This window comes from Ixodes scapularis, unplaced genomic scaffold (assembly GCF_016920785.2).
Source record: "Ixodes scapularis isolate PalLabHiFi unplaced genomic scaffold, ASM1692078v2 PGA_scaffold1__304_contigs__length_218370807, whole genome shotgun sequence".
Taxonomy (NCBI): Eukaryota; Metazoa; Arthropoda; class Arachnida; order Ixodida; family Ixodidae; genus Ixodes; species Ixodes scapularis.
Window position 1 is genome coordinate 193,550,953 of NW_024609846.1, and position 21,622 is coordinate 193,572,574.

At 42.0% G+C, this 21,622-nt stretch overlaps 1 protein-coding gene across 2 annotated transcripts in view; it reads right to left on the minus strand.

Annotated features, from left to right (window-relative positions):
- LOC8039967 (putative phospholipase B-like 2) overlaps nucleotides 1-19,041 on the minus strand; it is a 62,887-nt gene extending 43,846 nt beyond the window's left edge. Inside the window, exon 1 of one of the 2 annotated variants that reach the window (XM_040213565.3) lies at nucleotides 18,762-19,041. In XM_040213565.3, coding sequence (XP_040069499.1) covers nucleotides 18,762-18,763 — 2 coding nt within the window. In that variant the 5' untranslated portion in view covers nucleotides 18,764-19,041. Of the gene's footprint in view, nucleotides 1-12,987; nucleotides 13,064-18,761 lie in introns of those variants that run through there. The other variant, XM_040213570.3, reaches the window with a different exon arrangement.
- Nucleotides 19,042-21,622: the final 2,581 nt, after the last annotated feature.

The following is a 21,622-nucleotide window of genomic DNA, read 5'->3' on the forward strand; positions in this document are numbered from 1 at the left end:
ATTTAACGACGTGTACTGCTTTTTAAATACATAATGGAGTCGAATATGTTTAGTATCTCTGTATTTTGTGACCACCTTTTTTACTTTGTCCTAATCTTCCTTAGTCGAGCTTTGCCCTTTGATTTTTGCATTGATACAATTGGGAAATCAACATAATCATCTCATTGGTTTTGTTTGTGGTGCCAGTTGAACACGAAAAAAAAACCCACAGAGATACACATAAAAGGCAAACACACAATGGAACTAGCAATTGTTTACTTAAGATAAGTTTTTCATTGTCTATCTATATTATATTTCATTCAAATGAGGACCGTTTTTCTCCTCCATTATTGTTTTTATCTAGTAAGAAAAACATCTTCCTATTCATTCAAACGTCCACCGCTGGTGATGCCCTTCACAAGAAAAACATAGTTCTCCTTTTTCATCCGTCCATAGCGGGTGTGGCCCTTCGTTAGGCACATAAATTCCCCGTAAGGAAGATCAGTGGTCGATTTGCCTAGCACACACCAGCTCAGGGCACGTGGAGCGAAAGCTCGCGCTCTTAAACCCAGGGTTACTTAGTTCAATCCCCACCCCTACCCGTTTCGATCTGGATGAGCATCGTACCGGCGTGCGGTCGTGTATCACTGCTGCGTGATGCACGTCAAATACTTCAAAGTGGCAGTCGCACTACACCGGCTAAATGCCTCAGCTACAGCGTAAACCGGTGTTGCCGCTCCTCAAAGGAAGACTGACCTTAAGCGGTCTAAACAGGAACGTTGAACTCTTTTCTTTTTTACCTTCCTTGTGGTCTAACGCGACGATGGAAGGCGCACTCACACATTCGTCCGCCTCCGCGTCGATCGCAAGGGTCTCCAGCATTTCCTCAGCAGACATGTTAACGTTAACTTAAGAAAACTTTGGTACTCAATGACACAAAGGAAAATGAGCCCGAAGGTGCCCTGCTGTTGTTTTGGCCTCCAGAGAAGCTCCGTCCTTTCTCCTCTGGACGTTGATGGACCTTACAGTAGGTGGAATGTAATAACGACCACATGAGAGTGAAACCTGATATACAACCTCATCTTCAGATTGAGTGCATTTGTGCTTGTCAGATATGCCCCCGTTTGTTTATTTCTTGGTGACCTTCCGATATACTTTACGGCACCTGGAATAGGCTTCGTTTGGTGCAGGGCATAGCACCTAAACGCCCTGCCGGAGAACAGGCTTTCTTAGTCACTGGGTGAGTCCGTTGAGATAGGATGTTACCACAAAAGGTTTTCGAGGTTTCTTTGTTGTTGTTCCCTGATTGCCTTCAGGTGGGCGCTTGATCTTCTTGCAGATATTTTCGCACATCGATACAAGGACTGTTTCTGGGTAACCAACATCCTAGATCCTGGAGACATGAGTCGCCAAACTTTACCGCACCTGCTGCCGACATATCTTTTTGAGGGCGGAAATGACCGCAGTGTTCAACTGCTCGTCTTTTATTTTTTAATGTTCGGAGCACAAAGAATGCAGTCCTTTGTAAGACCTTGCCTGATATCTTCAGCATACGTGTCCTCTTGGTAATTTTAAGGATAAATCTCGAAATCATAGGCATATGCTCTTTGGAAGTTTTTTAGTGAAAACGAGATCCGAATAGTTTTGTTTCAAACACTTTATAACTACTTCTCAGCCTCCCTTCATTTGTTAATCTACCACAGTGTTCCACAATTTAAAAAAAAAATCATCCAGATTCAGAACGATACCCTCAACTTTGAGATCATTCAAATGTTTTTCGATCGCTAGATAATCCACATGCTTCGAGGTACAGATGACTGAGGTATGGAGCTACCCGGGATCCTATGTGAATGCCACTCTCTTGTACATACTGGAAGGTGCATCAAAGACCCGACGAGGGAGCACCTAGCTTCGGTGAAAGCCATCACAGCGGCAAGGCACCTTCCAGCTCAATGTCGTGTGTGCAAGTGTGCGCCAAAGTGTTCTAACATTAACGTCCTCGCAAGAAACCGCAACAAGTTCGCTCTGGAAATGCGAGAGGTCCTTGTCAATGACGCGAAGACGGACGGATGTGTGCCCCCCACATCGCGCTACACCACAAGAAAGTTACGTACCTGCGAAAGGCCTTACCTGTTCCGGACAGATGAAAGAAGAGAAGGAAGGTGTTTTTCTTAAAAGATCAGAATAGTAAAGGAGGGAAACCGTCCTCAATTAAATTAAATGTACTATAGGGGCGATTTCATTTCAAATCGTGCAGAAAAAAAGGGTCACGTCTCCAATATATATATATATATATATATAAATATATATATATATATATATATATATATGCCGCCAAGATGCGCTTAGATAAGAATCCGAAACCAGAGTACGCGTCACAATTGAAGGTTTTTTTCAAAACATGGTAGAATGCTCGGCATGCTTTATACTTGTCTAAAGAAGGGTTTATATAGGGGCTATTTACGATGGCAGCAAGTTTCTAATTGAAACTATGGCCTTTAAATGAACAAATAAAAAGTTACTCAAAAAACCTTTTTTCTAAACGTCATTAATTTATCTAAATGGGCTCTTTGGCAGTCACCAACACGGCATCCACGTTTTTTTTTTTACGATGCTTAGTTTTCGCAGGAGCGATTTGGCCTGCGTTTTCTGAAACACCCTCTGTATGTATATATCTACAGGGTGTTTCATGAAAGGTGGAAAAATTCGATACAGCGAGAACTACATGTCGCAACAAAAAAAGGCTCTTGTCGATTTGGTTCTGGGCCGGGGGGTATCTAGGAAAATTCTTAAAGTCCGGGATAATTAGATTGTTAATTATTTTTGCCTAGTTAACTTTTTTTAATATTGGGTTTAAGGGCACGGTTTCAATTTTACGGCTTTCTGAAAAACCGCACAATTTCGACGGGTTTCTGAGTTTCGGTTTGCAATCGGAGCGCATCTCGGCTCCGACGGCACCGCGCCCCGTGGAGAGATAGTGCAACCAGCCTCTGCTGCGTTGCGCGAGGGCAGCGTAGCAGAGGTTGGTTGCACTATTTCTTAACGGGGCGCGGTGCCGTCGGTGCCAAGATGCGCTCCGACTGAAAACCGAAACTTAAAAACCCGTCGAATTTGTGCGGCTTTTCAGAAAGCCGTAAAATGATGCGCGTACCTTCTATCGATCTGAAACTTGTTGATTTAGTGTTTTTTGATGATGCTGAGCAATTTTCTTATTTAAATCATGCCCTTAAACACAATATCAAAAAAGCTAATTATAAAAAACTAATTAACAACTTAATTATCCTATACTTTATTATTTTTCTAAATGGGCCCCTGGCCCACGACCAAAACGACACAAGCCTTTTTTTTGTTGCGATGCGAGTTTTCGCAATATCGAATTGGTATTTTTTTGTGAAACATCGTCTATGTATGTTTATATATATATATACATATATATAGGTAAAGTAAGGTAAATATAAAAACAATGGACCGGGAAAAGTTAATAAGTCAAATATGCGTACTGTCGGAGTTGATTGATTGATTGGAGTCTTATGGCGCGAGAGCAACTAGGCCAAAATGCGCCAGGTGCATACACTATTGCAGGAAAAGGGTTAAGGAGAAGACAGAGCTATAGTAGCTGGTGATACAATAAAAGTATGAACATGAATTGTGTAAAAGATATGGATATGAATTTCAGGTAAGTATAAAAGTTATAGTCAATAAGGAATTATCTGAAAATAAAAAACATGGTGACAAAGGAGGGGTTATAACAGGTGTAGATAGCCTGTTATTTTAAGAAATTCCAAAACTTTACTAAAAGGTACAAGAGGTTCATTTCCTAGCAAAAATTTTGGGTGAAATGGAAGATGGGATTTGAAAATAGTGGAAAAACATACTTGTCGTTTTTGATCCAAGTACCTACAGTGCCACAGAATATGTAGGACAGTCAACGTTTTGCCACAATGCTCACAGCGCGGGGTATTATTACAAAGTAAATATAGATGCGTTAAACGAGTGTGACCAATACGCAAGCGGCACATCAAGACCTCGTGGAACCGGTTCCTCTGGTGGGAACTCTCCCATAATCCTAAACAAGGTTTGATATTGTGTAGTTTATTGTCTGTTTCTTGATTCCATTCCAACTCCCAAAGTTCATAAATTGATTTTTTAATAACTGGTTTAAAATCCTCATAAGGTAGGCCGACCGATGCCTTTAGGCCACCATTAACAGAGGCAGCCAATCTATCTGCTGCCTCATTACCTGGAATACCTACATGGCTTGGCACCCAGCATAGTTTTATATCAAGGCCAAGTAGGAGAGCGCGATTCATTTGGACACGCGCTTGTTGAACGAGGCGATTCTTCGTAACGGTAAGAGAACATAAAGCCAGTAGAGCACTCTGGGAATCTACGAACAAAATAGCCTTCCTCACACGGTCTTCTATGATGTGTTCAAGCGCCATGAGCACAGCATAAAGCTCAGCAGTGAAAATACTTGCAACACAGTCAATACGTTTCGCTCTACTAAAGTGTTCCGAATATACTGCAGAACCTACGAAAGACGGGCTTTTGGCCCCGTCAGTAAAAAATTGCACATAGTCTTGATATTTCTCTTGTACTGCAAAAAATTCCTTGAGGAGAACCTGATGGTTAACTGACCTTTTGTTATATTTTGTAAGCGACCAGTCACATGACAATCTTACTGCCTTCCAAGGGGCAACAGTTTGTGTTTCCTTAATCAAGTTACTTTCAGGAAGAGCCAGCTGCAGGGAGGAAGAAATGCTCTGAAGCCGGAAGCTTAATGGGCGTATTATGCTAGGTTTGTTTTCAAAAAGTCGCAAAAACATGGAGGTGTGAACCGAATTATTTGATGGATGCATAGGATCAGATTTCACTTTGTACCCATAACACAAGCTAAGATAATGTCTGCGCTTCTCTAGTGACATTTGATGTGTATCTACATACAGGCTCAAAACAGGCGATGTCCGAAATGCTCCTGTGGCAAGTCGAAGGCCAAGGTGGTGGACCGGATCCAGCATTTTCAAGACAGATTGCCGTGCTGATCCGTACACAATTGCACCATAGTCCAGACGGGAACGGACCAGTGAGTTGTACAATCGGATGAGACATCGCCTGTCAGACCCCCATGATGTGTGTGAAAGTACTTTGAGAATGTTAGACGACCGCAAGCATTTCTGCTTCAGCTCCTTGACGTGAGCCAGAAAGGTAAGTTTCTTGTCGAAAATAACCCCTAAAAATTTGTGCTCGTATTTTACAGGTATCGCAGCGCTATAGAGCTGCAAACAAGGATCAAGCACCAGACCACGACGTAGTGAAAAGGGCACACACACAGTTTTTTCAGATGAAAACTTAAAACCATTTTCATCGGCCCAATTGCTCATTTTGTTTATTGAGATTTGAAGCTGGCGCTCGCAACTTGAGAGATTGCAGGACGAAAAGGAAATCTGCACATCATCTACATATAATGAATATGAAACTGATGGAGGTATCACTGCAGCAAGGCTGTTTATCTTTACCACAAACAAAGTGACGCTCAATACAGCCCCCTGAGGGACGCCATTCTCCTGAGGAAAAACATCCGAAAGTGTGGAACCAAACCTAACCTGAAAAGTTCGGTTAGTCAAAAACTCCCTTATGCAGCGCAACATGCGGCCACGGACACCATGTGTGTATAAGTCCTTTAGAATCCCGTAACGCCAGGTAGTATCATAAGCTTTCTCTAGGTCAAAAAATACTGAAACACAGTGCTGTCGATGAACAAAAGCTTCACGTATGAAAGTTTCCAGGCGAACAAGATGATCCAATGTTGATCGCCCCATTCTAAACCCACACTGATTGGGATCTAAAATTCCCTCAGTCTCCAAAAAGTGTACTAATCGTCTATTTATTAGTTTTTCATAAGTTTTCCCAAGGCAACTGGTCATTGCAATGGGACGATAACTTGCTGGTAGAGTAGAGTCTTTACCGGGTTTTAGGAGAGGAATTATATGTGCCCGCTTCCAGCACTGAGGAAAGGCAGAAGCCATCCACAAATTATTAAAAAAGGTTAACAAATGGCCTAGAGATTCAGGAGACAAGTGCCGCAACATTTCATAGTGGATTTTGTCAGGACCAGGTGCCGACTGCTTTTTTGACCCAAGGGCCACCTCGAGTTCGCACATTGTGAAAGGCTGGTTGTATACAAGAGTGTCTGATCCTGACATAGCAATTGGCTGCTTTTCTGCTACAGCTTTGAACTTCTTAAATTTTGCCGAATAATTAGATGAGCTAGACACTTTACAAAAATGTTCCGCAAGAACATTTGCCTGGCCTTTCAAGGTTGGCGAAGCCGAGGGAAAAAGAGGCGTTCTAAAAGAGAGGTAGTTACCCCGAATTTTTCTCACTCGGTCCCACACCTCTTTAGTAGTGACAAAACTGTTCACCTTGGAAACATATTTCATCCATGAGCTTTTCTTAGCTCGTTTCCTTGTCCAACGAGCCTTTGCTTTACATTTTTTAAACTATCTTGTTCCAGACAGTTGGGTAGCGGCAGAAAGTGCCCCAGGCCCTGTTCTGACGTTTAAGCGTAACAGAACAGTCTTTGGTCCACCAAGGCTTGCAGCGCTTAGGAAGATTTTCAGATGTTTGTGGAATAGAGGCTGAAGCAGCATTTATGATACGGTCCGTAACGTACAAGGTGGCATTTTCCGGAGTCATAGCTAAAAGTTCAGCTGGGTCAAGCACTGCTTCCAATGCAAAAAGAGCCCAGTCAGCTTTGTCTAATTTCCACCTGGGGATACGTGTTGAAAGTGATGGAGGTGCTACTGTACTTTCTAAAAAGACAGGAAAATGGTCACTCCCAAAAGGGTTATCTAAAACCTTCCAAGAAAAACAGGGAAGTAAAGTTGGGGATGAAAGAGACAAATCGATGGAAGTGAAAGTATTATGAGCTGCACTGAAAAATGTAGGATCATGTCCATTTAAAAGGCAAAGGCCGGATGACAATAAAAATCTTTCAATGACACCACCACGGGAGTCTTGGCGAGCACTACCCCACATGGGGTGGTGGGCGTTAAAATCCCCCAAGATTAAAAAAGGTTGCGGAAGCTGCGCTACAAGTCCATGCAGGTCATGTAAATGCAGTGGAATATTTGGTGGCAAGTAAAGTGAAACAAGCGTAATAAGGCGGTCAAGAAGAATACGAACTGCCACTGCTTCTAGAGAGGTTGTGAGAGGAACAGAAGTACAGGCAATACCACTCTGCACAACCACAGCTACTCCACCAGAGGAGTTGCTATGGGATGCACGGTCCTTTCTAAAAACCTGATGACGACGTAGAACATTTGTTTGTGTGTCCTTGAGATGAGTCTCCTGTAGGCATATAGCGACAGGTCGAAGCTCATCAAGAAAAAAATTTATGTCATCAATATTAAGGAAAAGACCACGGCAATTCCACTGCATAATACTATAGTTTTTTGCCATTTAAACGAAAAAAATAAATAAATATATATATATATATATATAAAAGTGACCTAAAAGGGAGATCCGTTAAGGTTTAAAATCTATTTTTACACGTGGGGTACGCTGCTTTTTAGGAGGATCTTTCTGTTTACAAGTGGGGTCACTGGCAACAGAAAGAGACGACTCCGATCCTGAGAGGGGAGTATCCTCCTCGGACCTGGGCCCACTTACGTCCATGAGCTCGTCTGTTGCCGCCGGCAATTGACCCTTGGAGGTCGTCTGCTTCGGCGACTCCCCGGGCTTCCTCTGGGGAGCAGAGGTGCGAGGGGGTAGGCCTCGGCCCTTAGGGGCCGAAGGGCCAGGTGGAGCAGGAGGGGTCAGCCCCTGCCCTGAGGTGGATGCTGACGTCTGTGTTCCAGTCGAAACCATTGGCCGTACCGGTCCCCTATGTACAACCTGGGCATACGAGCCTTTGGAAACAAAGGCAAAACGCTTTTTGGCATCAATGTAGGAAATGTCTTTATTAACCTTCAAGGTGAGAATTTCTTTTTCTTCCTTCCATAACGGGCAAGATCGGGAGTATGCTGGGTGTTTTCCTTTACAGTTTGTGCACTGAGCTTCGTTCTCACACACATCAGCGACGTGCTCCTTACTAGAGCATTTGGCACAGGTCTCGCTGCCCCGACAGTTGCGCGACCCATGGCCGAACCTTTGGCACTTAAAGCAGCGCTGAGGGTTCGGCACATAAGGCCGGACACGGCACTGAAGGTAGCCTGCCTTAACATTAGTGGGTAGAGTCATGGAGTCAAAGGTCAGAATGACATGCCTGGTTTTACGTTCTATGCCGTCGCGACGGATGGTGATGCGTCGTGCTGCAACCACTCCCTGTCCGGAGAGACCCTCAACTAGCTCTGTATCTGTCAAGTCGAGCAAGTCATCTTCAGAGATGACCCCTTGGACGGTGTTCAACTTTCGGTGAGGGGTCACACTGACCTTATAGTCTGAGACAGAGTTTAGGGCTAGGAGTGATTCACTTTGTTTCTTTGTATTCACCTCAACAAGGAGGTCGCCTGATGCCATCTTTTTGGCGCTAAAGTTCGCACCAATAATACTTTCAAGCACTTTAGATACTAGAAATGGAGAAAGTTTAGCCAGTGGCTTTTCACCCTCAGCGTGCAAAACAAGAAACTTTGAGAATTTAAAAAGATCAGGAGTCTTAGTCGGAATGTCAAGGACTTCGGTGCGGGTCCTTTTCAGGGCCCGATCAGTTGGTTTAGTACGAGAACCCATAAAGATGGGAAGGAATTTCAGTGCCCGGGTGCACCGCCCACCACGGAGCCCAACGAGGGGGTAGGTAATGTGCCATAACAAGAAAGGCTTGGCTGACACAATTACTCTACCAGTGCTGCCCGGGCACTATAACCGAGTGTGGATGCAGGGACAGGACCTGTTTCCACTCAAGGTTAGCCCTTGCCGCCTAAGAAGGTGAAAAAGGAAGGAAGAGAGTGCAGAAGAAAAGAGAAAGAGGTGGAAGGAAAAGTGAAAGAAGGAAGAAGAGGGTAGAAGAGGCGACTGACTGAATCATCCTGGTCGGGCCAAGCCAGGACACCCGTCTACGAGAAGCAGGGGTCGAAGCAGTGTATTGCCTTGCCCAGGGGGCCCCGAAGGGTCCAAACATACCCGGGGCTCAGCTCAACCACCAGGGTCCCCTTTTCCCCGGACACGGGTACGCCACGCACAGCCAGACGTGGGTGGGCGAACCCACATGGCTCGGGGTTCGTAGTGACGCCACTCACCAAGCACCTACTAAAGTAGGTGCCCCCTGCGTGCGGGTATGGTGGCCCACGCGGCTGGGGTCCGTGGTGACGCTACTCACCAAGCACCTAGCACCTAAGGTGCAGGCGCCCCCTGCGGAGCTCGGGGTCCGTGGAGACGCCACTCTCCAAACACCTGCTTTCACAGGTGCCCCCTGCGGGGATACTGTCGGAGTTACTAATTCGAAGTTTATTACGACTTTCGAGCGGGGACCGCTCTTCATCAGGTCCCCGCTCGAAACGGTCCCCGCTCGAAACGTCGTAATAAACTTCGAATTAGTAACTCCAGTACGCATCTTTGACTTATTAACTTTTCCCGGTTCATTGTCTTTATATTTACCTTACTTCACCTACACATACATATATATGTATGTATATATATATATATATATATATATATATATACACACTGTGGAAATTCGACTAGCAAGATAATGAAAACCGTTTGCGCACTATGTATTTAGTTTCCAAGTTTTTTTCTTCTAAAGGATCAAAGACAAGATTTGGAGATTCGGACAATCATGTTGCAGGTTCTGTATTTGGGAGCTGTCCACGCTCAGATCACTTCCCCGCAACAAAGAAACATTCTCATTGCTTTTTAAGCTATATAAAAGCACAATAATTTCTTGAATTGTTTTGCTGTTTTTTTTTTTTTCTATACAAAAATCCAGAACCTCGCCCCTTTGGCAATATTTTACCAGGTTTGCATGATGATAAACTTTCGTAACACTCACTTTTATGGCATGAATTATACATTCAATGGAAGCTTAAACACAGACAGAACAAGCAAAATATAGTTATAATATTTAAAGTCATCATGGTGAAACAGGACTTGAATACAAGAAAATCTCTAGAATTAAGAATTTCAACATCAAATTTCTTAGAAAATACATTTTTAAATAGTTTCGCTTTTTTCGTAAGAGCCTTCGGTATAGTCTAAAACATCCAATAAAAATTCGATGCAGTACAGGGTTTGGACGTACATATTGTAGATTTAAAGAGACGAAATGTTTAAATTTCTATTTTAAGATTCGAAGCATAGTCTTCCTCATTTGTGTGCCTATGAATTAATTAATTCTTGGCACCATGTCAAAGTCTTCTCTGGCTTCAATTTAACCCACAATTAGATAAAGTAAGATTGTTGCGTAGAGAAGATATGTTTAAAGTATGAGGGTTTACCTACACCTGTCTAACCTATTACCTATAGCAAATTTGAAATCACAGCTGAATGGATTCCTTAAATTATAGCATGAGAATTAATAGCTTATAAATACAGCTGTTCAAAAGCTTTATACGAAATGATAAAGTAATTGGGTGAACCAAAATATTTTCGATGTGCCCACTGCCCTAGCGCGAAATTTCAGGTGTTTCCCGTTCTCGCTTCTCCCCGCACCCTAAGTTTTGTAAGAGGGTAGTCGTGTTTAAACCTACTAATATTCGTTTGCTTTTTTTTTATAATGACAAAGCTTGCATAGACCACGGCGAAGAACATACAATTGCATAATATATCTGGTAACACACGTTCACATAATATTTAATGTGACCGAAAAGCGTGGTTCGTTACAAAACTTACAGTATTCCGTCATTTTCTCTTGACGTTGGTGTAGTGAGCCACACATGCTGTGACGGCATGCCGGAAGTGCCAGGTGCGTGTAGCGGTGTGTGTAGACCACTCAAGCATCAAGTCTTCTGGCACAGCCATAGATCAAGAGAACTTAAAGCAACTGGACGCGCTGATCATTTCATTCAAATAGTCGCCCCTGAAGCCTGGAATTTTTCTTACGAAAAGTGATGCAGCACATCTGGCCCACTGTCGGGAGGCAAAAAACAGCGCTCGTTTTCTTGTCAATAACATTCGATACGCGACTTGCGTACGAACTCTCGAAATAAGGAAAGTCCCTTAATTTTGTCTTGCAACCATTTGCTAAGTCTTAAGAGGGAATCTTCAACCTATTTTAACGTCGCGTTGTGGTCACAATAAAGGTCTTGTGAACTCGTGTTATTACATATCCCACGTAATTATATGTACACTGCTCTTCATGCTTAACGCCGCCACTCGGATACCTAAATATTGTTATAATTCCTGCTACTCAAATGTAATTTGGTCAATGCAGCAGCTGCAATGTCTTCACCATGCTTGGTTGTGATCGGGGATCCAAATGACACCACGCTATCGGATCGGCATGTGCCGGAATAGCACAAAAAGGGAATTAAACGCACAATGATACAACGGCGGTACGTTTGGGGAACAGCGTACTTGCCCCGGGTCTCTGCGGGCTTTTCTGTTTCCTTTAAAAAAGACACGAAGATGGAAAAGAATAAACCAGTCCACCTTCTCATTGGGCTTACAGTGCGTGGCGAAGAGGCAGTTGGAAAAGGGCACGACTACGCGCTAGGCCTCATGGAGCATCCCTAATATTATTTTTGGTCCCTAGAGCCACAGAATCCTAGTTTAGTCTTTAGAAGGATAATATTGTTAAACTGTTCAATTTAGGGAAATTTCATTTTACTTGATTTCTTAGATTCTTCAAAGTAAACAAGCTGGACGTGTGTATAACAAGCCTTCATATCGTATACATAACATGCTTAATTATTTGCTAAATTGAAGCCAACCAACACTATGTGTAAGTTTCAGCAAATAATTGCCAATCTGGCAGAAAAAAATGGCTACGACCTTCCTTTGCATATTAAAATAAAACTTAAAATATATCGTCTTTTTGAATGTACGGATATATGTCTGAGCAATATATTACATAGAATTTTCATTTGATGTTCTAGACCGCTCTGGCGTTGAGCACACGAAAAAACGTATTTAAACGTGGCTTTTTTAAGAAAATGTTTCTTGAAGTTTGAACACCTAGAGCTTCCTTTTGTACTCAAACACGTTACTGCTCATATATCATTTTTGTCTATAACGACATTGTATTTGTTGAATCTTTCGTGTGATGTACAGCTTATGTCATAAAATTTAATGCTACAAAAGCAATTATCATCCAAACCTAGTAAACTGTTGTCCAAAAAGCCTTGTTCTGTATTTTGTTTTTGCAAAAATAAATGAAAACATTTTTTTAAATATTTGTCGTGTTTTATGTATTTAAAAAAAAACATGTAAAAAGTTTCTTTGTTGTTCGGAAGGTATCTGAGCCTGACGAAGCTCCCAAATACGCGACCTTTGAAGATTGCCCAAATCCCAGTATCTGCCTTTGGTAATTTTGAAATAAGAAAACAAAACAAAAAACAAAAAAAGAAAGCTCGGGAACTAAAAATACGACGCAGAAACGGTTTGCAGTTTCGTTCTTGGGAATCATTTTCCCCGCATATATATTTTTTGAAAGGTTCGTTTGAGACATGTACCTTTTTTCAGCCAGATTTTAAATGGAATCGCCAATAGATCGATAAAACGATTATCTTATTTACACGGTTGTCAGTCCAGGGGTATGTTTGCCTCTTCTGTGGCTCTCTCAATGTGTTCTTCCTTCATGTTCGGACGACACAACAAACAAGCAATGAACCAACTAGCTCAGCTTAAAACAGTCACATCATCTTATTTCTTTGAACATGTTTTTCAACCCCTCCAATAGGCTTTCGTGGCACGATAATCTCGTCAGAATCAGTCATTCTTCGCCCTCTCCACACACTCCCCTTTCTTTCCGGATAAGGCAACGTTTAATGGGACAAATGAGAGCAGTAGGAGCAGTGAGAGCAGCGATAGAAAACACTGAACGATTGTAAGAAGAAAAAAATGCCCACCTACCTGTGAGTTGAAAAGCAGTACACATTAAGCTTCGAGCAGACGAACTCGCTACCGCTGCCGCCGAGTGCGTGTGAAGGGAATCTTGGCGCGTAGCTATTCTTCATAAGCGTCCTTCAAGGACGTCACTGTTACGTGCTTGGGTGAAACCCCTTACTGTAATACGGCTTCTTTAGACTTGTAGCGGTAGTTCAGCGCGATCTTTCCGCGCTTGTGGCAATGAAGCTGGCTAAGTGGGACAGATGAAATGACATGCTTGCCGTGTTGTGGTGAAACGCGTCCAGGCAGGAAAAGCGCCCAGTGTCGGCGGCGTTCGTGTGTACTCAGAATTATGTCTGCCGCGCTGCACGTCGAGGAGAAGTTCACGCCACTGACCCGGCTTTCTCTTGTTGCGTTGTTGTGTAGAAGCCTCTATTAACGTCTTGAACTAATTTTGAAACAAATGAGCGACTCCCGAAATTTCGCCAGAGTTCTCCAAGTCCCCCAAGTATTGTGCGAAAAAAAAAACAAGAACAATTGGCGAAGATATAGAATTTTTTTATTTCTTATTGTGTATTTTAAACCGAAAGCCCCTACTGGCAACACTGAAGCGTGACGACTAAAATGGTACAAAGTGGGCAGTAAACCACGTTCCCAACTGATTATAAGACGTTCGATGGCGGAAAAAGAATGCTTGGAAGCTCATTCACCGAGAGGCACGAAAGAACGCTCGATATACTCTTCAAGGCTACCAACGCGACCTGAAAGTCTGCCCCTTCTGTGGCGTCACACCTCTGGAGAGCGCGCGTAAATTTGAATGTTGATTTCGGCGTACAAGGCTAGCGGTTGCGGCACGCGGATGATTCGATTTTCATGGCGTTCCGCAACCGCTAGCCTTGTACCTGCTCCACGAGGGGTACCTTTAGTGCACCACTATGCTTCTCACGCGCTCCAAGTATTTCTGAAAATTACTGATTTAGTGTTTTTCGATGACGCTCAGCAAGTTTTTAATTTTGAACAAAATGTCTATGTTCATAAATTAAGAAGTTAATTAACCATTTTTGATTAATTAGCCGACTGATCATTACGATTGGCCCCCTATACTATGTCCCCCTGGCCGTATAACTCACCTGCACAAACCGCATAAGTACAACTTTCACGATTTGTTTTGAACAAATCTGCAAGTTAAAAACGACCACCCTATATATATATATATATATATATATATATATATATATATATATATATATATATATATATATATATATATATATGTATATTTACTGACATGCGCATATTCCACTTAACTGGTCAGTTAGATCACAGCCTTTCTGCAGTTAACGGATCATCACTTCATACAAATAATATGTTCGCCCTAACTTTGCCTGGCCTTCTCTGTTCACCTTGTTTTTATATTAAAATAAGAAATACCTTCATATTCTCGTGATACGTTTCAATGAAAATGTATGAACCCTGGCTGCATTTTTTTTATATTTATTCCTTGCGGAAATTAACCCTAACAATCAATGGATTTATGAATCAAACTGCGTACCTATCAAAAATGCATTTTATCGATAAGGCATATTGATATGAACGATTCAAAAGTAAAGGTTTTGGGAATACAACTTATTTTTTATCGTTTGACTTATGTTAGCAGAGCCCAAATATTAAAAGGAAAGGTTGATCGGGTTGACCCCGTCACTCACAGATGGCGCCACCACAGTAGCTAACATGAAAAGCTCAGCGCAACTTAGAAATGACAGGACTATACTGCTGAAAACGGGCGTTTTGTAGGAGTAAAGTGAATGTATTTCAGTTCGTAATAAAAATATATATAAATAAAATGTTTATTGTGAAATATGGGGTTGTCCAAATGCACACACCTTAACTGATCGATCTCATTGATGCGACGCTTTTCCCTGAAACACTAAATGGAGAGTTCGTAGAGCGATCAGTCAAAAAGCGTGGCCTAAGATGGCATGACCGAAAAGTTACTCCGTTTTATTTGTTTATTGTGCGATTTTGACAGCTCGGTCTGTCAGAATACTTTGTGTTGCATAATGCCATGGCAATGATAATATGCCTTTCAAACGTTTCAGATGGTAAAGAATTTGAGAGGAGCCAGGCATTTGTGTTCATATTACATTTTCACGAAGTGGCAGAGGCTGCTTAATATGTGAAGTTCGTGAGTAGGCTCTGCGCCGTAAGGCAAGCTAGAGCTTTAAATAGCAACTACTTGCTTTCCCTGCTATTATTATTATTATTTATTTATTCCTGAACGAAAACATACAGATACGTACGGGCCCGCAAAAGCACGAGGGTGCTTGTGGGCGGGTCCCGACAGCCAACAGAAGTCAAAATTATACAATATCTAGGGAAGATTAATATGGAAGTAGAAGTTTATTCTGATAAATGATGTTTCAAGCATGAATGATTTGCACTTAGATATTAAGACTTTAACTAAAACCTCATGATATTTATCATCTCGCAGTCATACTTCCAAAGAATATACTTTAAAAAAATATACCTCAAGAGTTTTTTTTCATATATACGCAGGGGACATTGTATTTAGAAGGGGATATTGTTTGAGTTTATCATACTACATTTTAATATGTGGGTTAGTGCTTGACTCAGTAGACCGGTTTTCGCTGACTGTGACCTTATTTGTGTTACAACGAGGTAACTTCATCTGTCAGTCAAATATTGTTTACTTAATAAGCCATCATTTTTGGTTTTCAAAATTAGCTTTCGCATATTATAACTACGTATTTGAGAATCTTGTGTTTATTTATATTTTTACATCTTTATTGTTCCGCTACAAAGAACTTTTCTCCAAAAAGACTCGCGGAAAGGCAGCTCATATACGTTGGTCATATTCATTAAATTATTATTATATTTAAGGAACAAGTACCTCAAGTGTGGCCGTCGACAGAAAACAATCCAAAAATAGTTACATTGCATGTCTAGGGTGAAATTGAGATAATAAAACCGGGTGCTTCAGGCGGCATAAATAAACTACGCATCGCAGAGAGCTGAAACTCTGAGAAAGTGATGCTAGTGGTGGTGATAAATTCCGAAGGTTTGAGCACATGACGCTGGCTAAATAAAAATATACAAAAAATATTTCTATGCACCGACGATTACCTAAGACTATATGTATCATATCTATATTTGAGATTTGAGCGCCTGTAGCATTCATTTCAATAAAAAAAACTTGCTATTTAGTTAAAAAAATATATTTATTTTTCAATTACATAATTGCTACACGGGCCCCCAATTTCTAATTTCAATTTGATGAATATTGGGCTTAGGTGGACATGGGCTAATAGAGAATTTTTGTTTTTGGTTTGCATCTTTTGGTCCACATAATGTCATGTGCTTAAACTTTTGAGTTTCATCACCACCACTAGCGTTACATTTTCACGGAGAGTCAGCTTTCCGAGATGCGTAGTTTAATTACAGGGACCGAGAAGCCCGTTGTGTTCTTTTTCCATTCCAACCTGTGGAATGTAAGCGCCGTCGCTTATCTTATTATCTGGCATTATAGAACATTTCGACAAGTTGTTCATTGATAGCAGCTAGAGACGCCAAAATCATCGCGCTATCAGAAATACCATGAGAAACTCCAGCTTCCAATAAAAAATAAAATAGAAATGTTGATTTACAACTTAAAAATCAATGAAGCATTGCGATAAACCGTGGCAACGCGCACATTCTAACTGCCTGCTTTAGGTTATAGGCATTCGTGTATTTGAGGTTTAATTTTCTTCAAACACGGGGGCGTGTTTCCCATAGATTCGTCTTTTTCAGTGTTGATTGTAGGTATTAGACAAATATTCGGCGTTTATCGGGGATTATTTTAAAGAAAAAACGACGCGCCGATACGAATTCGCAACCTTCAAGGAACATGCGCTTGACCCCAAATGCGTGGAACATATCCTTGTATGGACAAGTAGTAGGCAACGGTAGAATCGGTGTGGTTCACAGCCTCGCGTTCAGTGCAGTGTGTGCTGTGTTCCAGGTATACACAAGATAATACTGCAAAAATTGCGAAAAAATTGCGAGGTTTCTTGTTGTCTTTTTATTTAAAGGATAGCTTCTTTTTTTTAAATTTTGCTCGATTTTAATAAAACCGGTTCGGGGTTGTGTTTTAGGTCTTATTAGGGCCGAAAAAGGTTGAGCCCAAATTATAATTAACAGCCAATTCAAATGATCGTTTTGGCAGTTATGAGGCCCAGGCGGAAGTGGCGTTCTCATTGAATTCCTATAATATTGAAGTCGTCCGCTATAATGATGCTGACATTAACGTTTACGTTACTAGACACAGAGCGGTATGCGATGTTAATGCAGCCAGGATGCGAACATGGGTACTTGTATATACCGCGCTAACGATATGTGCATAACAAAAAAAAATGTTTCGACTAAAGAAATACATTTTCGAAACTTCAGCCATTGTGGCGCAACACACGCCACCAAGTGTACTTCCGTTCTCATGTGCATTATCGTGTTCTGAAGAAGGACAACTTCGCTATCAAAAAGGTTGTCGGATAGCAACGTCTCGGTGATATTAAAAACTCATTTGGGTTACTCAAAAATAACACCATAGTTCTTCATATTCCGCTACACATTTAGTCCGTTCGCCGCCAACCCTACGATCTCATTGATCATTTTTATCTCTTCTTGGTTGTGGTTGGGTCCATGGGATCGTCGAGTTTTCTACGGTCAATCTTAATGTGAAATGCAGTGTTGTTTACGTACAATACTTCTTTTTTTTTACGTTGCTTAATATCTTAATCTTATATTGATGCTGCACTTGGCTTTTCTCCTCATATCCTATTGTTGAGGAAAAAAAAACGCAGACGCAAGTCGGGTTTCCATCAGCTTTATCGTCCTACGCGCAAACGAAGCGTGGCCTACAACGGTTCAATTGCTAAAACGAAAGTGGCACTATTTTTTGCTCTTCGTGTCCCCTAAAGTATTGCACTTTAGTTTCTTAACTGGAATCGTCTTGAAATGTTTGTTTATAAAAAAAGAGGTTATAGTGATGTATTTTGTGACAGTTAATTTTGTATTTTTAGTTCAACTAGTCCACAAAATTGTTAGGATTGTTAAAGGAGTTAAGCTCTCCTTGTAGTCGGACGATCCAGCCTATTTCGAAGTTTCAGGCACCCTTGCCTTCATTGTGTGACTTGCTGTTTTCTGTTCTGTCTAGTGTAAATATTATCAAGTTAATTTTAGGGCTGCAATATTTCACGCTCTTCAACTTAACTTCGAGGGCGTGTGTGCTTTTCTCCGGTTTATATGTTTCACAATTGTTTCAATTGTGAAACATATAATAAAACATATAATTGTGTCATAATTATCCTTCTGATTCTGTTCAGGTTCGGTAGCTCCAGATATAGTTCCGGTTCGGTTGCAGTTCGGTTCCTGTTCAGCGATGCATTTGAATTATTGGTTCGCATACCAGTTCCACCAAACACGAACCGGCGATTCAAAGCGGTTTTTAACTTTACCTTTAACCGCGGACGCCCGTTTATTTCTTGTGCTTAACAAACAAAACAAAAAAAAAGTTAAAAGATCTTATTTGAAAAGAAGAAAAAAAGTGTATTCAACTTGGTGTTACCTGTATTGGAAATACAACAAATACTGTCTTCATAAGCCGTGCTGCAGAGAGATGACAGCAAAACAAATTTACGCTTCATTGCTTTGGATGTATTCAGTTTTATCACCCATACAATATTATGCGAAAAGTGCGGTCATGCAGCCGCTCGTAAAGAGTACGAAAGCACAGCACTCACATGAGAAGTCAATCCTCCAGGACGCAAAGTGACACCGCAACACTAGCACGGAACCACTCGCCTCGGACGCCTGGAATCTCCGAGTTGAATATGAGAAAGACTGCGAAGTGCAGTCGAAGGACTATTCAAGCGAAAAAGTACAAGATAATGAAGAAAGGCGATAAGTTGCATTTTAAAAACACACAAAGCGCAAACGTTTTATCAAGCAGCTTCCACAGCTCTGGACGATAAACTTTCCGCCGACCGGTTCCTCAGTCTCGCGCTACACGTGGCAACGCCCTTTGCTGCCTCTGCCACCGCGCGGAACAAGCGCACGCTGAGAGCCGTCTCTTTGTATATTTATTTTTATGTTCACTTTTATCTTTACGCATTAACTCTAAAACTTGTTCACCGGCAAAAACATCACATACACGGACACTTACAAAAATAACCCTTCAGCATCTTTGCTTAGTCAGAAAGAGGTGTACGCTTCTGCGGCGAGTTGCCAACGTCAAGTTGTACTGCGCATGAACGTTGAATGTATTTTAAAGCACGAAATACGTTTTAACGCCAATACCTAAATCCCAAAGTTTTGTTCGCCCGTCCGCCCGCCCGTCTTTCCGTCCGTCCGTCCGCCCATGGCCGTCCATGTCCAACCGTCCATCCGTCCGTGCATTCCCCGCTAAACTTAGCGGGGAATTATTATCACAAGACCTTTGCACAAATTTAGTTTCTCACCTAAATTCAGAGGGAAAACTTATATCGCGTTAACTGACGTCACGGGACATGCAGACCAATTCAGTTTCCCGGCTAAATATAGCGGAAATATTGACGTCCCGTGACCTATATGTCAACTCAGTTTCCCCGCTAAATTTAGCTGGAAAGTTTACGCCTTGTGGCCAAAAAACCAGTTTAGTTCCCACGCCACATTTAGCGGGAAATTGACGTCACGTGACCTATACGCCGATTCAGTGACCTTCTATATTTTGCGGGAAATTTCACGTCATGTGACCTAGACACCAAACCAGTTTCCCCGCTAAATTTAGCCGGAAAATATACATCACGTGACACACCAATTTTCTTGCCACTTCCTTCCCCAAGTCCCTATAATACATTTTATTCTTTATTGGACTTCGAAGGCACAGGTCGCTGCCAATTTATATGTTTAAATATTGTAGAACTACCTCCCGGTCGCTGTTGTTCGTTTAATCAATGCTGGGCCGCTGGCACCACCTTCGCGAACATGTATTCAATTTAGCGTTTCAAACCGCAACAAAAAAGAAAAGGTGCGGCGCATATTTTATTGAGTCTAGTCGTTATGGTTTCGATACGATTCAGGTTGAATATCAAATATTTGATTTCGGTTACCGACGGGTTCCTTCCGTTCCGTTCGAAGATTGCGCGTTTAATTTTGGTGTCTGAGTCCGGTTGAGCTAGACACCCTGAATACTTGTTTCTGTCGGGAAGATATGGGGGGGGGGGGGGGGGGGGGGGGGGAGAGGTTAAAAGAATCCACATTTTCTTCACTTTTGGGTTCTATGTTTTCCCATTCATTGATGATACCTCTCTGACTTGCATTAATTGTGTCTAGTTAGTTTGCGATCTTCTTTTCTTTTTTTCAATGTGTCCAATATTTTGTTTATGTCGAAAGGAGCTGCGTTAGTCTCAAAGCACACAAGCAACTAAAGGTTAATAGAGCAAAGACAGTTGACAAGCTTCCTACCACGCCTGGCGACATTTCGTGACATGTCCGCTTGGTGGCTCTCTCAACACGCTATCAGCCCACCCTATAGACAGATGCAGCGGAACCGGTGGAACGTTGGACGCACAATCTCTTCGGGGGAAAATGACTCTATTGTGGTTTTTATGACAAACAAAGTTTGAGCAAATATTTGCGAATAAAGATCGTCGGTTTAAAAACGGTTCTCCTCCGTTGTTCGTGGAGGCGTTGCAGCAGGCGGCGCTAGGATTAACCCTATGCACCCGTACCTGCTCGTGTGCAGGGCGCAGACACCCATTTTCGTACGACGCTCTTCCGTGGAGCTACAACTGATAGACCTAAGAACGTTGCACGCCACAAACTCAGGCTTTTCAGCAACAATGGCTTATCGCAAAACACACAGTACTACTACAATATGAGTAAAAATAACGTTTGTCCTTCTGTACGAGGACAACAAATATATTGTAGATATATGTTGAAACGCATATCTCCGGCTGAACTGCCTCAGAACGCCTTTTTATGCTCACGAAACTGTGATGGAAAGTGTGAACGCGATTCTGAGGGCCATAATTTTCAACATACATAGTCCCTTCATACTTAACAATGAACTTAGAGAGAAATAAAAACTGCAAAAACCTTTTTCCGAGCTGTAATAATGCATTCGTTATAATTATCTCTTTCAATTGCTAAGTTCAACAATATAACGTTTTCTAAATGTCCTGATCATTAAAGTATTTCGTTTGAAGACGTTTGTTTGCATGTAAATGGTAGGTAGGAACAAGAATTTCAGCACTCACCTGTTCTTCACGCTCACTTTCCGCAAACTGGCGGTACAACCAACGTTACTCGATCAACTCAGTTGGCAAACTCCCACGGAGAGCGTGATCCCTTCTAAGACACGCACTGACACACATCAGTTTCCACCGATAACCCCTGGATTCGGAAATGCTGTTTGAAGCGTCATCTGCCTTGCCCATTGCGGCCTAGTTTTTTGACTGCTGTTTCAAGACGCGCCGCAGCGAGCAAGAAGGTTGGCGCTTCGAACAGCGTTAGCCCGGCTGAGGGGTACGAGGGGGGATCACGCTCTCCGCAAGAGTTTGCCAACTGAGTTAATCGAGTAACGTTGTGTTAAACATCCGAGAAGTCATGCTGTCGTTTGATG